The sequence below is a fragment of the Canis aureus genome, chromosome 21 (assembly GCF_053574225.1).
Source record: "Canis aureus isolate CA01 chromosome 21, VMU_Caureus_v.1.0, whole genome shotgun sequence".
Classification (NCBI taxonomy): domain Eukaryota; kingdom Metazoa; phylum Chordata; class Mammalia; order Carnivora; family Canidae; genus Canis; species Canis aureus.
This window is the reverse complement of record NC_135631.1, coordinates 3,567,151-3,591,091: the sequence shown is the minus strand read 5'-3', so window position 1 is coordinate 3,591,091 and position 23,941 is coordinate 3,567,151. Positions and strand designations below refer to the sequence as shown.

Here is a 23,941-nt window from a genome sequence, read left to right as displayed (position 1 = left end):
AGACTGGTGTGGGGAAAGGAGAGAGCTGTAGGCCAGTGGAGGGACCTGGTGGGTGGCGTTGGGCACAGTGTTTGACCCCCACACTGAGGTATGGGTGTGAGGGGCTGGGCCAGAAGCCAGAGGAGCCAGGCTTGTGCCCCGGTAGCCAAGTGTGACACACTGTTGAGCACAGAATTGCTCCCCAGCCTGAGAGGCCCACAGAGTGGCCCAGGGTAGCCCCCAGTCACAGGGGAACAGGAGCTCAAGACTATGATGAGAGAGAGTCAGCTGGAGCAGAAATGCCTGCCTGGAGGGGACGTCAGGAGGGCAGCGGCCTGCACTCCCACAGTGACCAGTGGTCACTCAGCAGCCACCTCGGAGCCCCTATGTGTACTCTCCAGCTGCAGAGGCCAGACCTCCCAAATCTCGTCTTGTCTCAAACTTTGCCACGTGCCCTGGGAGCCTGTTGACTGGCGAATGGATCCACATCCTGTGTCCCCCGCTGATCTCAGCATCTTCCTGCCATTTGTCCTCCCACACCCTCCATTTCCACCAGTACAGAATAAGGAGACCCCAAGACCCTGCCATAGGACCCCTGACAGTATCATGCAGAGGGCAGAATTCTCACGTGCCAAATAATAAATGACCATCGGGTCTCCAGACCCGATGTGTCCACCACAGCAAAGACCTGGAGGGCAGCACAGGGGTGGTGCCTGAGCACCCCAGGGAGCTGAGGGTAAACACTGCATCCTGAGCTCAGCTGCAGCTCCTGCCGGCAGCCCCTGCAAGACGGGGCGCTGGGAAGCCCTGCAGTGGGTAGAGTTTCTACCACAAGTACTCAGAGGCTTCTGTGGCTCAGCTCTGCAACGCACTTTCAGGTTCTGTACACACAGCACCCAGGTCAATATGCAGGCTGGGCTCCCAGGCTGCTGCACTTACGGGTAGAGTTCACCCCGGCCCGCACCTGGGAAGGAGGTGCTGGAAACCCCTCCTTCTGAGTGGCCACTGGCCCGACCTTGCAACTTCAGGATTTGAGCGTGAAGAGGGCAACGTTAAGATTCCAAAGGCTCAGCCTCTTATTCAGCCTGAGTGACTCCAAGCAAGGCACTCACCATCCCTGTGCCTTGGGCTCTTCTCATTGAGAGTTGAAAGCAGAGATCCTGAACAGCCCTGACACTGTCACCTCCAAGCTGGGCCTATCCTTGCTCCTGGACAGCTTCTGAGGCCCCTGAAACACAGCAACTGTCGCCAGGATCCTCCCCCGTGGCCATGTGCCTTTTAAGGAGAGAGGCTTCTTTGGGGTGCCAAGGATCCCCTTGTGGCTGGTGCTGGAGACCCCAGGCTGCTGAGGAACAGACGTTCCCCTTTCTTTACTTTGATAAAACTCATCTGTTGGCCAAATTTATTCCTCTTGACTGCAAGAAAAGCTGCATCTGCACAGACTTTCTCCATAGTCTCATCCCAGGAACAAACCTATGGGTTTTTGGTTTTTCCCAGCCTGACTCTTCTGCCATATTTGAACAGAAGTTATTTTCTTCTTCTTTTAAATTCTATTTATTTATTCATGAAAGACATAGAGAGGCAGAGACATAGGCAGAGGGAGAAGCAGGCTCCATGCAGGGAGCCCAATGCGGGACTCGATCCTAGGACTCCAGGATCACGCCCTGGGCCGAAGGCAGGCACTAAACTGCTGAGCCACCCAGGGTTCCCCCCCCACCTCTTTTTAAAGTTGTTTTTAGGGGCCTTGTACATAGACCCTTCTCTAAACCAGGCCATTATGGGACTGAGCAGACCGCCTTGAGAGAAAGCAGGTGACCCTTTTCTGCTGAGAGCAATCTCTGCAGAGACCTAGTGGCACAAGGCCAGGTTGCGCAGGTGTGCGTTTCTGAATCTGAAAGGAGGAAACACTGGGAGTGGGGCATGGTTATCATTTCCACAATAAAGGAAAACATTTGAACTCTTAATCTTTTGTCAGGGCCCTGGGCAAAGACAGTGAAACAGAGAAACCAAAAGTGAAATCCTTCATTCATGTTTTACAAAACTCCCACTGAAAACAATCTACTCTGCTCCAAAAACAAGAAGAAAATTAGGACACTTTTACAATCTGGGAATTACTAGATAAGGAAGCTCCCCAGGACCTGAGTGCCAACTCCGTGAAATTGGGAAAACTAATTTCTGTCCCCTTGAGCCTCACGAGAGAAAGAGAGATCCCTTCTTTCAGTCCTTTGCGCTCCTTGGAGAAAGTCAAGTGGCCATATAGAAAGAACGGTGGCTGGAAGTTTCATGTATAAATAACCCAGGAACATTTTGTTTTCAATTTTATTGGGCTGGCTATTCCCAGCACAGAGGACTCTGGGGAGATGTGAAGACCATGGCGGGTCAATGTGAATGCTGCCGCGAGGGAGCTCCCTGAAGCCTCATTCAGGCCATTGAACAACCACCTCTTTCAGGATCCTCAGCCCCAAGCCCTTCCCTGGAACAGCAGAAACTGCATCTCCGGGGTGGACCCCTCAAAGTGTCACAGAGGAGGCAAGTTCTTTGGCTTCTAAGGCTGGCCCAGGAAGTCTGGACTGGGGCCCACCCAAGGCTCCTGATCATCAGCTGGCACACAGCCTCTGGTGACAGCCCTGCCTAGGAGTCTCAATATGTTCTTTTGAGGAGTCCACCAAGAAAAGTCTTGCGGCTTCTGGTATACTGGCAGTGATGAAAAGAATGCTAATGAAATCCCAAATAAAAGCAGTAAGTTGGAGACTTACAAGAGTGCCAGCTGGCCGGGCTCTCCAATGATCAGGGAGGCAGAGGGAAGAGGGGAAGGCAACTGACTTAACATTTTATTTCTTCAGAAAGAACTGAGCCTCATCCTACATGAAGTGGCAATCAAAACCTCCCATTTTGCCCTCTCTGGCTCCCACTTGACCCAGCTCCCCAAGTAACTCTACTTGTTCTCAGATTTGGGTTCCCGCCTCCATCGTCTTAGACTGCCAGCCTGCTCTCTTTTCAAGTATAGGCATCTGGCCCTCGGGGCTCTCACATTTCCCAGAAGCCAGAGGTTTGGACACCAGGCCTTCAAGTTCTTAAGTGCAGTTTAGATCTAACTCCGAGGCTCCCCACCCGCTCCTACACTTTGGTGTCCCCGATACTGGTTACATAACAATCACAGTCCCCAAAGCTCTGACATCACCCACTGAAGATTCTCACCAGCCTGGACAGCCAAGGGGGTCTAAGTGTGGCTGGGAATGATGGTGGGGGAATGAGCCTAATGGAACAGCCAGGACCTGGTAAGGGGGAGGGGGGATGCACAGGTCAGCATAAAGGTTAACTAGTAGTGACCCTGAGAGGAAAGCAGAAGTATTTGGGTTTTTCAATTTCCCCTAAGTTCCCACAAGATTTCATTGTTGCCCCACATTCCCCCTCCTCCCCACACGGGGAATTTCCGATTTCACTTCCTCAAAACTCAAGCGGCCAGAGGGCCTCCACTTCCTTTGTACCCCTACCCACCCTCCCACAGGGTGGGGTGCAGCCTCCTCGGAGAAGCCACCTTTTCTTCCCATGTGTCAGCTGTCACGTGTCTTCCACGGCCGCGCCCACCTCCCAACCCCAGCACCCCCCCCCCCCGGGGGTCCGGCCCCTTGCTGCGCCGCCAGATTTCCCCAGGGACCGCCTACTCCCGCCCTGTTCTTTCCCCAGTCACCACCCGGCCTGGGATGCTCTACCCCTCGGCCTCCTCTCTCCACTACCTCGTTCCTATCTCTCCGTCTTCCGAAGCAGGTAAAGCGGAGGGGCAGGAAGGAGGATCAGGTGAGGGCGAGCAGTTGGGGGGGGGGGGCGCGAGGCCGCCGGGGGAAGGACGACCGTTCGCGGGGCGACCGCGGCTGGGGCGCGCAGTCGGGGAGCCGTCTCGAGGGCTCCGGAAGGCACGTAGGCCGCGGGACCGCTCCGCGCGGGAGCCCCGCTTCCCGCCTTCCCAGCCGCAGCGCCTCCGCGAGCCGCCCCAGCCCAGGAGGGACCAAAACAGGTGCGGTTGCCACGGCACCCGGGCCGGGGGCGGGGCGCGGAGCTAGCGGCGCTCGCGATACTTGGAGCCGGCCAATGGGAGGCGGGGGAGGGAAGGACGTGGCACGGGGTTCGCGGGGGAGGCTCCTCCCGCCGCCGCCCTCCCGCGGCCCCGCGCGCGCCCGGACGCGAGGCCGGGCCTATAAAGGCCGCACGGCGGGGCGCGCGCTCCACTGCGCAGAGGGCGCTCCGCGGGCCGTGCCGGGCGCCTGCGCAGTGCGGGCCGCTCCCCGCCCCCCCACCCCCGCCGCCCCTCCGCCCCTCCGCCGGCCGGCCCGGCCCCGCCTCGGCTCCGCGCCCTGCTCGGCTCTCAGCGCCGCTCTGCCCCGCAGCAGCCAGCCCCGCGCCCGGCAGCATGTTCAGCTGGGTCAGCAAGGATGCCCGCCGCAAGAAGGAGCCGGAGCTCTTCCAGACGGTGGCCGAGGGGCTGCGGCAGCTGTACGCGCAGAAGCTGCTGCCGCTGGAGGAGCACTACCGCTTCCACGAGTTCCACTCGCCCGCGCTGGAGGACGCCGACTTCGATAACAAGCCCATGGTGCTCCTCGTGGGCCAGTACAGCACGGGCAAGACCACCTTCATCCGGCACCTGATCGAGCAGGACTTCCCGGGAATGCGCATCGGGCCCGAGCCCACCACCGACTCCTTCATCGCGGTCATGCACGGCCCCACCGAGGGTGTGGTGCCGGGCAACGCGCTCGTCGTCGACCCGCGGCGCCCCTTCCGCAAGCTCAACGCCTTCGGCAACGCCTTCCTCAACAGGTACCCGCCCCTCGCCCCCCGCGGAGCCGAGGGGGACCCCGGGGCCGCACCCAGGTCCGGACCCTACCGCGGCCGCGGCCTGCCCCCGGCTCCCGCTCGTCCTTTGTCTCCGAGGCCCTAGCGAGCCCCTCAGCGACCGCTCCCCGGGACCGGGGCCCCTGCCGCTTCGCACAAAAAGCGCATCCGGAGGTCTCCGGCCCCTCCCCCGCTTTTATCGCCTCCAGAATTTTCCAGGTTATCAGTTTAACTCCCAAACCTTCCAGCAGATCTCAACCCCGCTTCCCTCAGGACCGGGGTCAGCGTCGGGAAGGTGAGAGCGTCCCGTCTCCACCTCCTCCCAGGGTCGTCCCAGACTGGATGCACCTGATTCATTCAAGCCAACCCCTTTCCCCTCTCTCCTTCAAGTGCCTGCTGCCGAAGTGTCATGGAAAAATACGTGAAACTTTTAGTTATTCCCTTTGCTGCTGTGCTGTGCTTCCCCCGTGACCGCTGGTTTTGTGTGGGAGGGAGGGGCAGAGAGGATCTGCTGTGGCCTGCTGTATTTGGGGCAGCCCATGAGGTCGCAGACAGAGGGAGTGTGAACACTTCTCCTTGGAGGTCAGCTCTAAAGGGTTTGTGCTCCTTTAGGGGTTGCAGGAAGCAGCCTCAGGCTGTACCACTGGGAGCCCTGGAGTGAGATCTGGGCCCTGAATCCCTCACTAGAGCCTCAGTTTCCCCAATTAGATGGGTGAAGTCTGCCTCATGATCTGGGTCCTCCTCCCAGAGTCTAACCCTCCTGATGCTGGGAATGAAACACTTTGGCCTTCTTTCTTCTTTCCAACAATCAAGTTCACTCCTCTGGAAAGGAACTTGTCCCCACCCTTACCCCCAGCAACCAAAGGACTCCACAGATCTGCTTTTCCTGCCACCACCCCCACCCCCCATTCAAGGAGTGACTCCACATGCCTTTCAAAGTCTGTGTTGGGGGGAAGAGCCTAGGAAAGAATCCTGGACTCCTGTCTTCCAGGTCTCCACCCTGTATGATCACATTCCTTTCCAGACACTGTCCAGCTACACAGGGTGAACCAGCTTGCTCCTGATCCAAGCCAGGGGCCAGCCTGCCTCTGTGCACAAGAGCTGACTTTTAGCAGAGAAGACAGGCAGACTTGTGTTTTTTTGTTTTGTTTTGTTTTGTTTTTTGCCCCTTGGAGGCATTTAAGCCTGTCCACATGTTGGATGGCTGAGGGCATTTGTGTGTCACAGCCGGAGCTGAGTAGAGCCCTTCATGTGAGAGGCATGGCCCTCTTAGCCTTGAGCCCTCCTCTGGAGAATACCTGTGTCTGGGAATTACTGTGCTTATAGATAGGCGACTGGCCCAGACTGTCAGCTGGTGGGCGCCTTAGGATCTTGTGCACGGTTTGGCTGCTAGGATGAGAATTCCAAGCATTATTAGGTCTTGACTTTCACATAGAACTTTGGAAAGCTAGAAGGAAGGGTAGCTACACTTCCTGTCCTTGGGCCTCCACTTCTGACTGTGAGAGCAGACTGTTTTTTGAAAGGAGAAACGGGATGTGCCACTTGTTTCTGAAGTTGGAAACCTAAAATTTCAGAGTTGGAAGGGATCAGAGACATCATCCAGGCAACCCCCATCTTCGTGGTTCAGGAAACCCCAGCTCGGAGGACTCTGCTGATTTGTCAAGCTCACTGGGGCAGCTTAATGCAGTGCTGATTGGCCTTTAAGCATCCGGTTCCCACCTGCTGCTTCTGGCCAAAGGTGCAGCTCCAGGATGCTGGGTTTGAGCTGGGCACTCTGATGATGGTGCCACAGGATTCAAGAACCACACATTTCTTTCCTCCTTCTTTTTTTTTTAAGTAGGCTCCACACCCAACATGGGGCTTGAACCCATGACCCTGAGATCAAGAATCGTGTGCTCTACTGACTGAGCCAGCCAGGAGCCCCTTATTTCCCTCTTGCCACTTCATCTCCAGAGGGCTCCCAATCACTAACAGCCCTGCCAAAAGGGGCCTTATCAGCTGAGGGTTGGGGGGCCATGGGTTTGCAGTGGAGCAGGGGCCCCAAGCTGTGTCAGCCTATGGAGTACACTGAGTGCTGGCTAGCTAGCTAGGGCACACAAAGGGGGCTCTTCTCTGGCTGACACAGTCTCTCCCTGCTGTTTAAAAGACCCATTGAGACATAAACTTGACTTTCTGCCCTTTTTACCCTAAGTGGCTGCTCTAAAACTAAAATCCAATGGAGCAGACCAAGGCAGGGTACAGTCAGGATGTCCTAAGTGCATCTTTGAAAACTCAATTGTGTAGCTGGCACCAGCCACTTGTCGGGTGAGATGCAGTCGGTGTATATCCTTGTTGGTGAGAGATGAAGCGTCTGTATCTGGACTGTTTGCTCCCTTGTTTCCTGCCAGGCTCCCCAGGCTCTGTGGGGCCTCTTATCTCTGTATCTTACAGATGTCCACTTACTCAGAGGTCTCCTTTACAAGACATTTTTATGTATTGTTACTTCTCAGAGTCAGTTCTATTTCAGATTCTTCTAGTTTGGTCTTTTCCCCATGACCCTTCCCCAGCAGGAGCCCCAGACCTGGCATGTAGTTAATCATGGCGTGGGTGCTCTGCTGCTGGCACTGGCAAGGCCCAGGTCCAAGGTCTGCGGGTCAGCTGTTTTTGCTCTGTTGTGCTTGCAGGCAACACCTCTCACCTTGGCCAGTTATCCTTAGCCTGGCCACTGGTCACTTGGGAGGTTGAGCCAAAAGGAGAACCTTATCAGCTCAGATTCCCCCCACAATTGGAAAGGCAGTTTAAGCCTGCGTCCTACGGACAAAAGGTCAGTATTTTCTTTGCTCACAATATCTTTTTCAGAGAAGTTTTTAAAGGAGCCTGTTCTGGGCTGTTCTAAGCTCAGTGAGAACTCAGGCACACATGGCTAAGCACTTGCTCATGAGTTGCCAGCCTCTCTGCTTCACTCGTCCTTCCTTGGCCTGCTCTGGCTTTCAGAGAATGGTGTCTGTACTTCCCCGCCCCACCAATCAGGCCATGTGTCCCCCAGCTTTTACTAGCCGCCCACCGGCAGCTGGGTGGAAGGGGTGGGCTGGTCCCAGCAGCAGGAGGAAAGCTGCTCCCCGCCTTCAGACTGGGAATTTCACCAAGTGGTTGAACATTTTAATATGGAATTCCAAGGTCCCAGTATCCCCTTTCTGTTTTCCTTCTGGAGTTGAACAGTGACCTAGGCTGGTGCAGTTTTCACTAACACATCAGCAACTTGAAAGCTGAACTCTTGAACTCTTGGGGGGAAAGCTAACGTGAGGGAACTGCTGATGTTGGCCTGTTTGAGCTGCTGCTTGGATTCCTGGTCATAGAGTTCAGCTGCCGCCCCTGGGAAGAAGAGAAAACCTCCTTTAAATTCCTCGCTTCTGGGAAAGAAGGCAGAGGTGGAGAAGAGGGTATACAGAAAGCCCCACGTTGCTTCCAGAGCAGTGATAGCTGAGTCTTTTTTTTTTTTTTTTTAAGATTTTATGTATTTATTCATGAGAGACACAGAGAGGCAGAAACACAGGCAAAGGGAGAAATGGGTTCCCTATGGGGAGCCTGATGCAGGACTTGAACCCAGGACCCCCAGATCATGCCCTGAACTGAAGGCAGATGCTCAACCACTGAGCCACCCAGTGCCCCTGATAGCTGAGTCTTGATGTCTCTTCTGGTTCTTGCTCTTGTGCAGGTTCATGTGTGCCCAGCTGCCCAACCCGGTCCTGGACAGCATAAGCATCATCGACACTCCTGGGATCCTGTCCGGAGAGAAACAGCGCATCAGCAGAGGTAAACAGGCTCTGCCACTGTACAGGGTGCCTCTGGTGTGATGTCTGTGATGTGGACCAGATGCTGCCTCTGAATCTTTCCCAGCCCAAGTGAGAACCCACTTGACATCAGACCTGGGTCCACCCTGTGCACTGAGCCCTGATGGGACAGGAGTTGCTCTTTCTCTTTGGCTCTCTTTGTTAAGGTTACTAAGAGCTGTCCAGGGCCAGAGCACAGCCTATTTCGGGGCTCCTGTGCTTTCTGACCCCTGGAGCATGCTGGGAAAGAGGGCAGGCTTGTGAGATGGCACCCTGGGGCTGGCCGTGAGGTCACAGGAAATCACTGGGCTCCAGGTACCTCAGCCAGCATTGCCATTCTGAACGGGGCCTGGGCTCCCCTGGGGCACCCTCACCTGAGCTGGGGTTTAACAGCTTTGCTCCCCAGTATGTGTGTGTGTGTGTGTTTGTGTGTGTGTGTGTGTGTATATATATATATAAATTCCTGGCGAGCCCAGCAGGCCTGTGAGAGAACACTTGACTCGAACAAGACAGCCAAGAGGAGAAGCTGCGGAGACATGTTAAATGTTTAGGGGCTAGTGGAAACGTGTTTAATTTTGCTTCGGGGGTGGTGTCAGCAGCTTCCCTGGGTGCTGTGTGCAGTGGAAGGTTTTTGTGCAGAGAGTCGGTGTGCCAGGCCCCTAGTTGTATAAACTCCTGTCTCGGCTTTGCCAAGCTTTCCTAAAGATCTGGTAAAGGAGGGGCCTGAACTGGGCGATATTTCTGCCACTGTTCCTTTTGCAGATGGGTGGGGGAGCCTTGGGGCCTGAATATTTTCTGGCAGGGGCGTGAGGGTTGGCCAGGAGTGGAGCCTACAGCTGCAAATGTGGAAATGAAATAAGATCACACTCAGGGGTTGAGGATAAGCTGCTGGATTTGTGTATCGTTAACTTGCAAATCTTTCCAGTGTTCCCCTTCCCCTTGGGCTGCCCGGCATTGGCAAGCTTTGCATTTGAAGCCAGCAGCCTGATATTTGGGGGATGTTCATGTCTGCTGTAGCTCCAAGGGGGTGGGGGCCCTGTTCTTGGTGCTGAGAAACCTTGCTTCTCCTTTTTTCTAGGCTGTGGGCCCCTGCTAGTAAGGGCTTGCATCAGAGCATCCTGAAACTGCTCTGTCTCTCGATCTGGTTTAAGCTTTTAGGTTCTGCACCCCGGTGACACTCTTGGGCGTTCAAGGAAACAGCTTTTGGACCCCTTCTAAAAAGGCAAGGGCTGGGCACCTGCCTGGCTCAGTCAAGGGAGCACGTGACTCTTGATCTCGGGGTTGTGAATTTGAGTCCTACATTGGGTGTAAAGATGGCTTAAATCTTTAAAAAATAAAAAGGCAAGGTCTAGTTTTTCCTCTTACTGCTATTATTGTTCCAGGCTGGTTTTAAGAAATGCCTAGGAAAGCATTCAAAGACAGACATACAATGGGGAATTGATTCTCTCTTCCCTTCCTGGCCTGAGTTATCATCCTAGGTGGAATTTCTTTGAGGCTCTATAGCATTATCTTTGTAATGACCTGGAAGATTGGGTGGAGGGGCTTCTTCTCACTGGGGCTATGGGATAGAGAACTAAGCTACCCGTGGGGTAATGTGTGCAGTGCTCCCAGCCCAGAGTCAGTTGATGTGTACACATCTTCAGATAGGGACAATAGCTCACGAGGAGAGGCTTATTTTCTGTGCAGGCTGTGTTCACTTTGGCTTTCAGAGCTGGGAGTTATGGGATTTGAGGGAAAGGGAAAGGGTTCTTGTGGGACCCTGAGATCTGGTGAAAGGGAACCCAGATGCCACCGTTTGCCACCAGTGCTGGGAGAAGTCTCCTCCCAGCTGGGAGGAGTCTTTGATCACTGAGCCTGTGTCCACAGAGTCTAGCAGGCTGACTGGTGAGGAGTGTAATGTTAATGTCTTGCTGCTTTGGGCACCTCAGCCCTGTCTGCTGGGATGTTTCCCTTCCCTGCCTCCTTTCCCGATTGGCAAACAGGTGGGCAGCGGTGTCCAGACTTGCTCTCTGCGACAGGCACCACCAAGGTGCCGTCCTGCGCTCCCCAGTCGGTGGATTGGCAGATGTAGGGTACACTTTGATTGGGGACCAGGGGGAGGATGCGGCATGCAAGGCAGTCAGTCCCAGCCCTCAAGTCATCCGTGCAGTTGGCAGATACTTGGAGGAGGAGGCCAGTGAGAGGCACCAGGGCTCACCCCTGCTTGCCCATGCCCCCTCTGTCCTGGGGCAGCTGCAGAAGGCCTCCCTCCCCCCATCATGGCACGGAGGAGGAGGAAGGCTTCTTCCGTGAAATAGCAAGATTAAACTGATTTCACTAGATAATTTCTCTTTCCCTCCATGACCCTAGGTGTCTTGGTTTCAAGTACTTTACCAAAACTTATCCAGTTGGGATTTGCTCTGCAATGTTTGGTGTCAGTGTTTTATCAGCCAGAGAGAGATCATGGCACAGTACCTGTACCTCTCAAGTATGCTAGCAGTGGTCCTTAAGGGAAGGCTGCTGGGTGGATGGGGAAGGAGTGGATCTCAGCTTTGAGGCCCCACCCATCAGTCATGGGAGGCCCCATGTTGCCCTGTCCAGCAGAGGAAGTCATGGTAGGGCAGCACGTTCCAGACTCCCTGGCTAGCGTGCCTGTCTGCTCCCTTTGCTGACAGCGTGGAAAGCAGGTGTTTCCCTCTCAGAAAGATAGGACCAATAGAAAACACGGGTCCTGGGCAAGCAGCGAGAGTTTCTGTGGTCTGCCGCCCTTGCTCTCTGGAAACAGAAGGTTCTTCAGGAGGTCACATGTGTGTTAGAGTTGTTAATTACGTTGACTTCCATTTCCCACCCTATCTGCCTGGCCCCTCCTGGCTTTTTCCCCCTTTCCCCATGGTCCCTAATGTGTGCAGGAAATTCCATGTGGAAAGATAACGTAGGCCTAGAGCAGTCAGGCTATAGGCCAGGCTGTGCAACAGGCCACTGAGAATTTTTCCGGGAAGGAGAGGGGGCCTCCATGGGGGTCTGCGGCTGAACTTCCCTATCATGCTAATCTGAGCAACTTTATTTTTTCTAGCAGTTTGATTTATTTTTTAAGATTTTATTTATTCATGAGAGACAGAGAGGGGGCAGAAACACAGGTAGTGGGAGAAGCAGGCTCCCTCAAGGGAGCCTGATGTGAGACTGTCCCAGGATCCCAGGATCCTGACCTGAGCCAAAGGTAGACGCTCAACCACTGAGCCACCCAGGCGCCCCTAATCTGAGTAGCTTTAAAGATAAACGATCTCCTGTGTCAGCAAAGAAAGGTGCACTGTAGGGACAACATTTATTCTTGAGTGCCGTGTGAGTGACAAAGGGCATTCCAAAGGACATCCTGGACCTGGTGGGGCTGGTACCCTTGGCTCCCGGGCTGCCGCCTGCCTGCGCAGTCTCAGGCTGGAGCAGGGATCTCCCACAGCAGGTTCCCAGGAGGCCCAGGCACACTCAGGTGGAAACCCCAGCCTAAGGGTCAGCGGCCTGCCCAGGGCACTACGTGGCTGTGAGCTGGCCATAACTATTGTGCCTTGGTTTTCACCATGCGAGTCATGTCAGCAGGGAAGTATTACTTAAACCTGCGTTTGGAGACTGATGCCCGGCCGGCCTTGTGCCTGGCTTTCCACAGACCGCCCGTACTGTCGCCATATGAACCGGCTCCACTTAGCTGTCACACAGCCGCACCCGTGAGGACGCTGCTGCTTTCCAGATGAGGAGGCCAAGGCTTGGGAAGGTTGAGTAGTTTGTGCAAGGCCTCGCAGGCTAGTGTGTGTCTGCAGGCCTGACAGGAGCTGTGCATATGCCACCCCGTGCTGAGAGGGGATGCTCCCACTTGAAGGAGTGCGGCGGGGCGGGGGGGGGGGGGGTGCAGATCGGGCACGTTTTTGACCCTGTTTGGTGGACTGTGCAGGGTTTCTGAGCTCTCCTGACAGGCACAGGGACCACTTCTGGCTTCTCCCCGCTTAAAATCAGACTCGGAGCCAGAAATGGACCTGAGGTCCAGGGCTTGACCATGCTGGCATCTCTGCCTTGAGCAGAAATTGGCCCCCAGACCCCCTGGGGATGGGTACTAGGACCCCTGGCCCTAGTTGGCTGGTTCCCTAGCTTCTCACTTGCCATCCTGCTGACTGTCCCTGGTTCCCAGGCCCCGTTTAAGTCTGGAAGCCATCTCAGGAGGTAAGGCAGGGCCTTCCAGGTCTAGACTTGGGGTCCTCTAACTCCGAGGAGGGCCTGCACTGTGGACAGCCCTCCCTGCCTACCAACCGTTGTGCTGACTACCTCCTGAGATGCACCCAGGCATTTTCTGCAGCCCGTAGAATGCCCCATGAGGTTGCCTGCCAGCCTTGGGCCAGGCCAAAGGCTACATCCCTCCTGGATTCTTCGTGCCCCCGGTACAGATGATGACAGAAGCTTCAGGCCCCAGCGCACTACTTTGGAAGCTGGGGACTCCAGGGAGTTATTGCATCCTGCGTGTTTAGCCCTTGCCCTGTTACCTAGTGCTCAGTTGCATGTTCAGCACATGTCAGCTAATTCTAGATAACACCAAAAAATCCAGGGATTCCCAGACTTTGGTTAGAAAGACCTTTTTCTGACTAACATGCCAAAGAGGCCAGAGGCTAGGGAAGCACTGACTCAGCTGGAGTTTCCCTTCTCAGGGCCCCGGGCTGCCTCCAAGCCTCCCTCTCACCACCGCACCCCCTGCCATTCCCCGCCCCCTGTTCTGGTCCCCTGGACAGCTTTTGGGCGGAGCCTTTGGTGGGAAGGGTGCAGCTCTGCCTAAGGGCGTGGGCCACCACCCACGGAGGAGCCATACCAGTCGGTGCTGGGGCTCAGCACCTGTTGGATCGAAGGCTGCGAGCCGGCAGGCGGCCCCGTAGTAGCTGGCGCGAGCGCCTGCAGACATTCCATTTATATCTGGTGGGATGAGGCATTCTTCGAGCATTAGAAGTGGTCAGCGCCCACACACCCCTGAGAATCTGAGCTGCTTGAGCCCAAAATACAGTTCCTGTGTGTAAATAACAGCAAACATTTACCAAGTGCTTACAGTGTTCCAGGCGCTCCCTCGCTGCCCACAGCAGCTAGACAGTCACACCTTCACATTATAGACAAAGAAACGAGGCTCAGAGAGGGGCCCTGGTGCTGGGGTCACTCGACTGGTTGCCAAGGAGGGGGCTCCAGAGCCCGATGTCAGCCTGATGTCAGAGTCCACCTGTCTTTCCCTGCCCTTTGCCCATTTACTGGTCAGATTTGTAGAGGTTTTCATCCTCATTAGGTGCATAGCTCTGTGAAGCGGTCATGTAACCATCGCCACCACCATCAAGATCTAGTCTTTCCATTCAGCCCAGAAAGTTCCCTGCTCCCCTTTGCATCTCCTCTGGTCCCTGGCAACCACTGAGCTGATACTTATCCCTAAGTTTTGCCTTTTCCAGAAGGTCCTATATGGGTCTTCCGTGCCTATCCTCCACTTAGCATGTGCTTCGCGGGACATCATGTGTGGGAGAGCATTGATCCATTGTTCCTTTTGTTGCTCTCATTCTTCCCGTCACGAGTCTGCGCTCTCATTTCTTACCCTTCACCTGCTGAAGAGCCCTTGGGTTTCCAGTTTGGAGCGATTTTGAGTAAAGCTCCTACAAATATTGGGTGTAGGGTGGATTTCAGTTTCTGAATTTCTCTTGGCATCAACCTAGGCATCAGGAGGCCCCCTGTCTCCTTGCTGTTGGGTGACCCCAGCAGAGTCCTTTCCTGAAGAGCGTGCCCCTGGAGAAAGCTCACCAACCATGGGGGTCCTCTCTGTGCTCCTTAACTTTCGTCTTGGGGTCCTGTGCCCCCTCCTTTCCCGGGCCCAGCACCCGTTGGAAATGTGTGTGGTAGGGGCTACAGCAAGAAATACCGAGGCCCACGCAGCTTGAATGGCAGGAAGTGAAAGTCGATTGCAGACAAACCCTGTATTGTTGATGTTCTAGAAACTTGGAATGTATGAAAGCAGCTTTTCCTTCAGCCACTGGAACTACCTGTGTTTGGAGGGTGCCAGGATTGGGCGAGGACCTGTCATAACTTCCCCTCTCCCCACCTTTGTGCCTGTGGTGGGGAGCGGGACTCTTGTTGGAGGACAGACCCAGTGAGGAGGCCAGCGGGTGCTCCCGAGAGCAGGAGGGGCCCAAGGAGGCGTGGTGGGAATGGACCGGAGACGGGAAAGCACGTTTGGACCCCCTGTCCACATCTCCCTGTGTGCTTATGTCCCCAAGTCTGAGCCCAGCCCTCAGCCTGGTATAATGTTTCCAAAGTTCCAGAACTCTTTCTATGTGAGAGCTTGTCCCTTGTCAGAGATGGCACCGGCTCTTCCTTACACTGTGGGGTTGGCCTCTTTCCAGCTAAGCCCCCTTAGACTGTGTTGTCCAAGGGACATGGGTGTCAGCGCCCTCACTCCCGTCTGCACCCAAGGCAGATGAAGCTACAGCAGGTCCTGTCTCCACTGGTGAGGATGTAGTTTGCTCTTTTACCAGGAGCACCAGGAACTCCTGCTTTGCAGAATTGCTGTGCGTTAAGCCCAGTGCAGGGGCCAAAACGTATCCTGTCACTGAGGCTGACATCTAGCATGTCCCGAAGCCTGGAGGCTCACTGCCTTGGGCAGTGCTGCGAGTGGGGGCGCTGGCTGGCACGCTTGTCCGTGTACTTGTCACCTGCTGCCCTGGTGGCTACAGCCACCCTGCTGATTGCACGGACTTGATTGATGTTTTGGTGCTGCTGCTGTGAGTCCGGCCCTTGGTTCCTTTCGAGACACCATCACGGGCCAAGTGACAGTTTGGTGGATAGATGTGTGCTGGGTGGGCCTGGAGGTGGCTGCAGCCACATGGTTGTGTGTGATCATACATCTGTGGTGACATCACACGCGCCTGTGTATTATGACCTTTTTCGTGACCCGTGGACACACTTGGCCAGCCATCATGTCTCCCTCACTGAAAGTGTGAGCATTTTTCATAATAAACAGGAAATTTCATTCACCTGCAAAAAAAAAAAATGGACTGAGCTCTGTTGGCTCCAACTGGAGATGTTGGCAGGTAACTGGGATGCAGGTGGGGCAGGAGGGGCCGCTTGGGGTCCTCCACTCTGCCTGCAGTGACTCTGGTGCCACGATTCAGAAGCAACTCCTCCCCCTCTTCTGTTTGTCCTTCCTGGAGTCATCTTGGGCCCCCTCCATTGGGGAGGGGGTGTGAGGCCACATTGGGTGGAGTCTCGGGGGTGAGCTCAGCTCCCTGTGCGCCCTCCTGACTCCCAGGCCAAAGCTAACTTGGGCTGGAGCCCAGTCCGTCAGGGTGCCCCCGTTCCTAGTACCTCGCCTCTGGCGCCGCTGCCTTCCCAGCTATGTGAATTTGTGGTCATTCAGCTTGTGGCGGTCTGAGGACGAGCAGCTTGACCAGGGGAGGAATGGGGCCTCATATTTGCTGAGAGGGAGCCGTCATTCAGTCCTGAGTCATTGCTTTTCCAGCACTGACCTGCCGCTCCCAGAATCAGCCATAAAAGGCGCTCGCCGTGCAGCCCAGGCAGGCACTGCAGTCTCCTTGGCCGCTTCCTTCGCCAGCCCCTCTGCCTTCCTGTTCTTGTTTTGTGCTGGTGGCTCCTCTCCGGGCATGCCGTCCCGTGGCTCTTGGAGCCAGCTGCATAGTGTCCAGGGACTGTGGGGACTGTGTCCTCTGGACCCGGCAACCTGTGATACTGGCTGGCTGCTGGCACAGGGGTGACCATGCCTTCCCACACTCTGAGCACAGAGAATCAGGTGGTCTGGCTGATTCTGACCATCGGCATGGGCCTCAGGAAAGTTGGTGGCTGCCCTGCTCAGGCCCAAGTTCACATTCATGGGGGCTTTACTGCCCTCCCCTTCACCCTGTTAGAAAGTCCGGCCTTTCAAGGGGCTGCTTCTGATCAGAATGCTCCGTTTGCCTGGGTTGCTGTGGCAGGAACAGGCTGCATGTTGCTGCCATCCCGAGGCTGCTGTGCTAAGTCAACAGAAACAGTGAATTGGGGGTTTTCCTTTCAATGTCTTACCCCAATGACGAAAGCTGGCCCCTAGCCTCAGAACCAGGCTGGACTTTTGTCACTGTTCCTGACCAGTAATGCTGTCCTAGGCCAGTTAGCCCCTCCTGCCGTGGGGCCGGTGCTAGGAGCCTGCTGTGGTACCTGATCTAACCCTCCCTGTGGTCATAGGAGGAAGAATTGTTATTTAAATTTTACAGAAGTAGAAATGAGAACTCAGAAGTTAAGAACTTCAGATCGCAGTCAGTGGCCAGTGCCGGGAATTGACTCTAGAGCTGTCTTGTTTAAGAGCCTGTGTTCTTTCTGAGCGCTGAAGTGTGGGGAGAAGCTTGGAATGCTGTGCATTCGGGTACACAGACAGCTCTGAAGCACTTAAACCTGGGGGGCTTTATCCAGAAGGTTTATCCATCCCAGCAGACCTTCACCCCCTAGACATGCCCCAGTGTTGACTTTGGTCTTAAAGCCCTTGTGAGTGAGAGGGGCCTAGTTCTGGCCCAAGTGGAAGCAGCCTCTCAGGGACTCTCCTGTGGACTTGTCTTCAGTCTGGGAGGCTTGGCAGGACCAGGAGCAGCTGAATACCACTCTGATGACCAACTCAGCAGGTTCCTCACCGGCAGGGTGGGGAGGGCTGCCCTCCCTCCTCACAGCACTGTGGTCGCTCTGTTCTTTTATTTGTTCTCTCCTTCTACGTGCTACTTTCCTGTAACCCGCGGTCTAGAGAGTATGTCTCCATCCCAGTTTGGTCAGGAGTAGTGGCGTGTTTTGTGAGGGATGCGAGCTAGAAGCAGGCTGTCAGGGGGAGGAGGTTGGTCTGGTCCCGTTTCTGGGCAGCGTCTCGGGCTCTTCTCTATAGCAGCAGCTTCTCTGGCTTACTTTCAGGAGCCTGACTGCACTCTGGGATGAATTTGTGCTGGTTAAGAGGGCTGGCCTATGCTTGAGGTGGCCTGTGGGTAGTGGGTGAAGAACGAGGAGGAGCCCAAGGACGAGGAGGCTTGCCCAGAATTACCCAGAGAGGAAATGGCAGCTCAGGGCCTTCAAACCAAGCTTCCCTAAGACTCTCAGGCTGTGGCCATCACATGGTCTTCCTATCTCTCCTCATCTTTTATTCCTAAAGGGTGAGAAATAGAACCATCACTTCTTCTGGAGGCAGTGGTAAGAAGTAGAAACATTTTAAGAGTTGTGATTATAAAACAGGATACAAACTAAACTGCTGTTAGAGAGACCCAAAAATCCATGGGCTTAAATCAGTTATCAGATCATTTACGTGGAAAATAACAGTCCAAGGCCATCTCTGAACTCAAGGTGGTTGCTCCAGTTCCTACCATCACATCTGCATTCCATTCTTCAGGAAGGGAGAAAAGCAAAGGGCACATAAACTTCTTTTGTTCATCTGCTGCAGGAGAGGCTAGGAAATGTGGTCTTAAAAGGAGGGGCCCTGAATTCAGCTGGAACTAGGCTGTTCTGTTATTAAAGGAAGAGCTCCAGTTAGCAGTCTGTGCTATAGTTGGCCACGTCCACTAAAAAGGGCTTCCAGAGGATGGTGGGAAACAGCATAGAAGCATTTAAGACCTAGAGAGGGGAAGTGGTGTGTCACACTTTCTAGGCTTGTCATAGGGCAGGGGCCAGCAAAGTTTCTGAAGGGTCAGAGTTAATATCTTTGGCCTGGGAGGCCTGTGGTGTGTGTCACAACAACTGGACTCTGCTATCTGAGACAAGAGCAGCTGAACAGAGGAGTGTGGCTCTGTTCCAATGAAACTAATTTATGGGGGCACCTGGGTGGCTCAGTGGTTGAGCATCTGCCTTTGGCTCGGGTTGTGGTCCTGGGATCGAGTCCCACATCCAGCTTCCTGCTCAGCAGGGGGCCTGCTTCTCCCTCTGCCTGTGTCTCTCATGAATAAATAAACAAAATCTTTAAAAAAAGAAAAAAACAAAAAAAAACCAAACAACTTATTTACAGAACAGGTGATGGGCCAGCTGCAGTTGGCCAGCCCCTGTTGTGGAGAATAAGTGAGGTTCCTGGAAAATGGGGGCCCAGCACAAGCACCCCACGAGTAGCAGCTGCAGGTGTTATGGCTGTTCCTTACTGTCCCTGTCATGTAAGGACATCCAGCCAGCAGGTGGCAGACCCCAAGTTTCTGTCCTTCTCGCCACACGGTGCCGAGCCACACTGCTGCGCTCTCCTCTTCACTCTTGACCTGGTCTGAGCTACTTTAGGGCTCAGACTTTGTGACAACTTTTATTTTTTCCTTTCTAAGATTTTATTTATTTGAGAGAGAGTGAGTGAGCACAAGCGGGGGCAGGATCAGGAGATGGAACAAGCAGACTCCCCGCTCAGCAGGGACCCCATGTGGGGCTCCATCCCAGGACCCTGGGATCATGACCCAAGCCACAAGGCAGACGCTCAACTGACTGAGCCACCCAGGTACCCCTGGGCTTTGTGACTTCTTTTGCATTATTTATCTGTGGCACACCTCTCCTTGCCAGGTGCTGTATGCGCTAGGGTACTGAGTGGGCACAGAAACGGGGGAGCAGGAGGGTGCTGTGCTGGCCCCTTGAGTATGTGGTGGAAATTTAAATAAATACCAGCTTGGGTCCGGGAAGAGAGCCATCAGAGCTGCCTGGCCATGGTGCCCCTGAGCTCACCCTGCTCTTCCCGTAGGTTACGACTTCGCAGCTGTCCTGGAGTGGTTTGCTGAGCGGGTCGACCGCATCATCCTGCTCTTTGACGCCCACAAGCTGGACATCTCTGACGAGTTCTCCGAGGTCATCAAGGCCCTCAAGAACCATGAGGACAAGATCCGTGTGGTGCTGAACAAAGCCGACCAGATTGAGACCCAGCAGCTGATGCGGGTCTACGGGGCTCTCATGTGGTCCCTGGGGAAGATCATCAACACCCCCGAGGTTGTCAGAGTATACATCGGCTCCTTCTGGTCCCACCCACTCCTCATCCCTGACAATCGCAAGCTCTTTGAGGCGGAGGAACAGGACCTCTTTAAAGACATCCAGTCTCTGCCCCGAAATGCTGCCCTCAGGAAGCTCAATGACCTGATCAAGCGGGCACGGCTGGCAAAGGTAGACTAGGAGTGGGGGGCTGGGCCCACTGCTGGGTGGGGCCCACGGGGATCCAGGACTGGCACTTGGGGCTCTAGGATTGGTCTGCTTTGGCTTTTGGGGTGCCCAAGACCCATTCCCACAGCTACACCTGTGTGTGCTGTGTCTGAACGAGTCCTCTCTGCACCAATGGGTGTAGCCCTTGATTCTCAGCTGAGTCTTCTTGATGCACGCAGACATTCAGCGGGAAGGTAGCGCTGTGCCCAGGGGCAGCCTGAGAAGTGGGGTGCAGGCGGGGGTGCAACTCCAGTCCTCACCTCCCAGGCCTGTTGAGCCCTCAGCCTGTGCTGGGGACACAGTGGGGACTGACACACACAGTCTTTGCCCTTCCAGCACACATTGGTGGCAACGGGAAAGTGAACACGTAAAGAAAAACCAAGCTTGGTTTATTTGTCCTGTCATGGTATGCCATAGAAGCCGGCAACTGGGGGGCCTCAGGTGGGTGACGCTGCATAAGCCAGGACAGGAGGGAGCTAGTGGAAAGATGGGGCACAAGAACCCTGGGTGGCCTGTGCCCCCAAGGGTCTTGTAAACCATCTCCGCCCCTCTGTGGAAGCACAGGACCTGCTGGCACCTGCTGGGTGGCATCTGAATTGCTCAAGAGCTTGGAATCTCAGTGCCTGGCCAAGTACTGCAGTGAGACCCTGGCGTGGCTAGGGCTGGGAAAGAAGGTTGATGGCACCAGTGGGCCCCTCAGACAGGAACATGTGCTCTGATTTAGCACCATAGCACATCATGAGCCCACCTGGATAAGTCTGTAGGCCGCATCAGTGCACATGTGAGAATCATGGATCCTTGGGCTCAGAGCTCAGCTTCCGCCCAGGCCCCATCAGTGATGGTTGTTAGCCGGGACCCTGTAACCCTGTGCATCACCACTTCTCTGATGAAATGGCCATAGAGGATGGGGGTATTTACACCTGCCTATGGCTTGTGGAGGAGTAAGAACATGTTCTCTGGGTGTGAGGGCTTCGGCGAAGGCAGTCCGGGGAGATCCAAAGAGGAGCCCCACAGGCCATGCTTCTGCTTCCAGGGAAACAGCCACCTGGATGTAGCTCACAGCTTTTGAGAGTCTGCTGTAGGCCAGACATAGTGGTTAGGTTCCCTGCACTATCTTGCGGTGTGAAGTCGAGTAGCATTTTGGTGCTCAGTCTTGAGTAAAAAGAACTGACCTTTCATCTTCTCCACACTGGTTACCCGGAGTGCTCAAGGACCATATTGGAGCATGCTAGAAGTGTAGGTTCCCTGCCCTACCCTCCACTACTGAACCATCTGCATTTGAACACCATCCCCTGGTAATCAGTATGCACAGTTCAGTTGCAGAATCCTGCTCTGGGGGATCCAGGGCTACACGGTTTCCCACATCTCACTTCTGGAGCCTTCCCAGTGAGTGGAGCTGGTTTTAAGAAAGAAACCCATGAGGAAACCTGCATAACTGGCTCCTGGTCTTTCCCATTTCCAGGCTGCAGGGAAGGGCAGCTCTACTCTCTCTTTGAATAGCCTCCCATTGCCAGGGCCGCCTGTGCTTTCGTGCAGCCTCCTTTGAGGACCGAACAAAGGATAGGCTCTGTTCAGCAACAGAAATGGTGTGTAGTTGCTGGGCCTGCATGTGCACTGAGTCACCATGCCTGGAAAACCCCAGGGCCTCCGATCTCATCCCGCACCTGCGGTTTCCAGACTGTTTCCTTTTCCTGGAGTGAGTGGCTCTCTGTGCCAACTTGCACAGGCCCTTGATAGGCAGTGTGGTGACTGCCACTTTCTCACACAGCCCTGCTTACCTCGGGCAGTTCTCAGCCAGGCTCCCAGCCTGTGGCAGACAGGGTCAGGCCGGTGGAGGGGTTTTGATGGGGTAGAGCTTGGCAGCCTGGGAGAAGGAGGGTGAGGCTGGCTCAGTGACCTGATCAAGGGCTGGCCGCAGCCCTTCACGCCTGGACGTTTCTCGGAAGGCGGAGGGATCCGAGGGCCCATGCCCTCAGAGGGTTGCCAGCGTCACTGGTCTGCTGTGGGGAAACGAAGGGTGTGCCGCCCTCAGTTGGCAAACGTCTAAGTAAGGTATTGAGCTTAGATAAACTCCAAAACATCTAGGAAAAGCTTTATGTGGTTTTCCTAATCTTACTCATTCTGAGCCAGCAGGGTGATAAATGGAGCATAATATGGGCCGTATTGGAGTTTTGTGAACTTGACAGCAGCCACCGCTATGCGTGTGTGGGACATCAGGGCCCTACCTGGCTCCGGACAGTGTGCTCCACATCTCTGCTGCATGGAGGGGGAACTGGGGGTATGCCCAGCACTGCGGAAGACAAGCGCCCTGGATGGCTTCGGGCAGCCCCCAGTTTCTGGAGTGTCCTGGGAGCGCCTGACGACCTGACATCTGCCCTTTCCTGTCTTCTAGGTCCACGCCTACATCATCAGCTCCCTCAAGAAGGAGATGCCCAATGTCTTTGGTAAAGAGAGCAAAAAGAAGGAGCTGGTGAACAACTTGGGAGAGATCTATCAGAAGATTGAGAGGGAGCATCAGATCTCCCCCGGGGACTTCCCAAGCCTCCGCAAGATGCAGGTATGGCCATCCTGCACACCCTCCTTTGGGCGGGGCCTCCCCAATGGGAGCCCCTGAGTTAGTCAGCAGCACCCTGCCCGAACGGAAGAAGGTGACACCGCAGAGGGGAATGCAGTGACTCACTCTGAGCAGTGGGGAAGGGGTGGGGCGCCTGGCCTTCCAGCAGATCCGCCGCCCCCCCAAGCCCCTCAGGGAAGGTATTCTTGTCACATCTACTTCACAGACTAGGAAGCCAAGGCCGAGGGAGAAGTTAGGTCACCTGAGTGGTTGGGTGGTTGGGCCTGTGACCTGGTACCAGTTCTTTTGCTTGGGAACCCCAGCTCTACCCACTCAGCCTGGAGTCCCCAAGGGACCTGACCCGCCCATCCCCTCCCCTGCCTGCCACAGGAACTCCTGCAGACTCAGGACTTCAGCAAGTTCCAGGCCTTGAAGCCCAAGCTGCTAGACACAGTGGATGACATGCTGGCGAATGACATTGCCCGGCTGATGGTGATGGTTCGCCAGGAGGAGTCCTTGATGCCCTCCCAGGCTGTGAAGGGCGGTGCCTTCGACGGCACCATGAACGGGCCCTTTGGGCACGGCTACGGCGAAGGGGCCGGCGAGGGCATCGATGACGTAGAGTGGGTAGTGGGTAAGGACAAGCCCACCTACGACGAGATCTTCTACACACTATCGCCTGTCAATGGTAAGATCACGGGCGCCAATGCCAAAAAGGAGATGGTGAAATCCAAGCTGCCCAACACGGTACTGGGGAAGATCTGGAAGCTGGCCGACGTGGACAAGGATGGGCTGCTGGATGATGAGGAGTTTGCCCTAGCCAACCACCTCATCAAAGTCAAGCTAGAGGGCCATGAGCTGCCTGCCGACCTGCCCCCACACCTGATCCCCCCCTCCAAGCGGAGGCATGAGTGAGCGTAGCACCCCCGCCCGGCAGGGCTGCTGTGGGGAGGGGAAGGGCCATAAAGACTGAGCCATGATTCTGCAGCTCTTGCAAAGAAAAACCACCATCTTTCTTTTCAGGCCGTTCCTGGGCCCAGCAGGGAGGCGGGTAATAGTCGTATGTGAATGATGGAATTTTGTGCACAAGAACTATGGATATTTTTAATATATAATGTTAGAGGCAGTATTCTTTCGTGCCTCCTCCGTCTGACAGCCCCATGCACACAAGCCCCTGTCCTGCCCTGTTCTCCTCTGCTGTACAGCAGCGCCTCCCATGGCTCACTGACCTCCCTATCCTGGCAGCTGCGGGGGCCCTGGGGCCCTGTGTAGACAGGAACCCCAGGATTCCAGTTCATTTCTGAGTTTGAGTGCTACTTTGCTGGGCCAGTGGCTCCTGCCCTGTCCAGCTCTGCCCTCTCCCCCTGCTCCTGGATTGACTTGGTTCTGGTGCCTTCTTCCCTTGCCCTGCCATGCACAGGCCTTGCTCTTTGTTCCTATCCACCCCCCGCCCCCAGCTTGACTACCCCAACTACCTTTATGAGGTCCAGGGGATGAGCAGGGATGCGAGAACATTTCCCAGAAAAACATAAGCTAGCTGTGTTCTGTAAAGTGACACCTTCCGTACTTGATGGAATTTTCAGTAACTGCCCAACCACTTGTTCAGAAGCTGTGATTTCTGTCT

General features: G+C 55.1%; 1 protein-coding gene across 2 annotated transcripts; it reads left to right on the top strand.

Moving 5' to 3' along the window:
- Positions 1-3,151: 3,151 nt before the first annotated feature.
- Positions 3,152-23,446, top strand: EHD1 (EH domain containing 1). Of its 2 annotated transcripts, XM_077862307.1 has the most exons (7): positions 3,152-3,257; positions 3,667-3,747; positions 4,365-4,791; positions 8,501-8,598; positions 19,315-19,727; positions 22,156-22,320; positions 22,708-23,446. In XM_077862307.1, the coding sequence occupies exons 1-7, from the start codon at positions 3,230-3,232 to the stop codon at positions 23,230-23,232; spliced, it is 1,737 nt and encodes a 578-aa protein (XP_077718433.1). In that variant the 5' UTR covers positions 3,152-3,229; the 3' UTR covers positions 23,233-23,446. The 2 variants fall into 2 exon arrangements, with proteins under 2 accessions (XP_077718433.1, XP_077718434.1); XM_077862308.1 differs by lacking the exon at positions 3,667-3,747 and having other exon boundaries at positions 3,224-3,257.
- Positions 23,447-23,941: the final 495 nt, after the last annotated feature.

Coding starts and splice junctions, on each gene's coding strand:
- EHD1 (XM_077862307.1), top strand. CDS start 3,230: ATGAGCCTAATGGAACAGCCAGGACCTG. Junction 3,258..3,666: donor AATGGAACAGCCAGGACCTG/GTAAGGGGGAGG, acceptor TTCTTTCCCCAG/TCACCACCCGGCCTGGGATG. Junction 8,599..19,314: donor GAAACAGCGCATCAGCAGAG/GTAAACAGGCTC, acceptor CTCTTCCCGTAG/GTTACGACTTCGCAGCTGTC.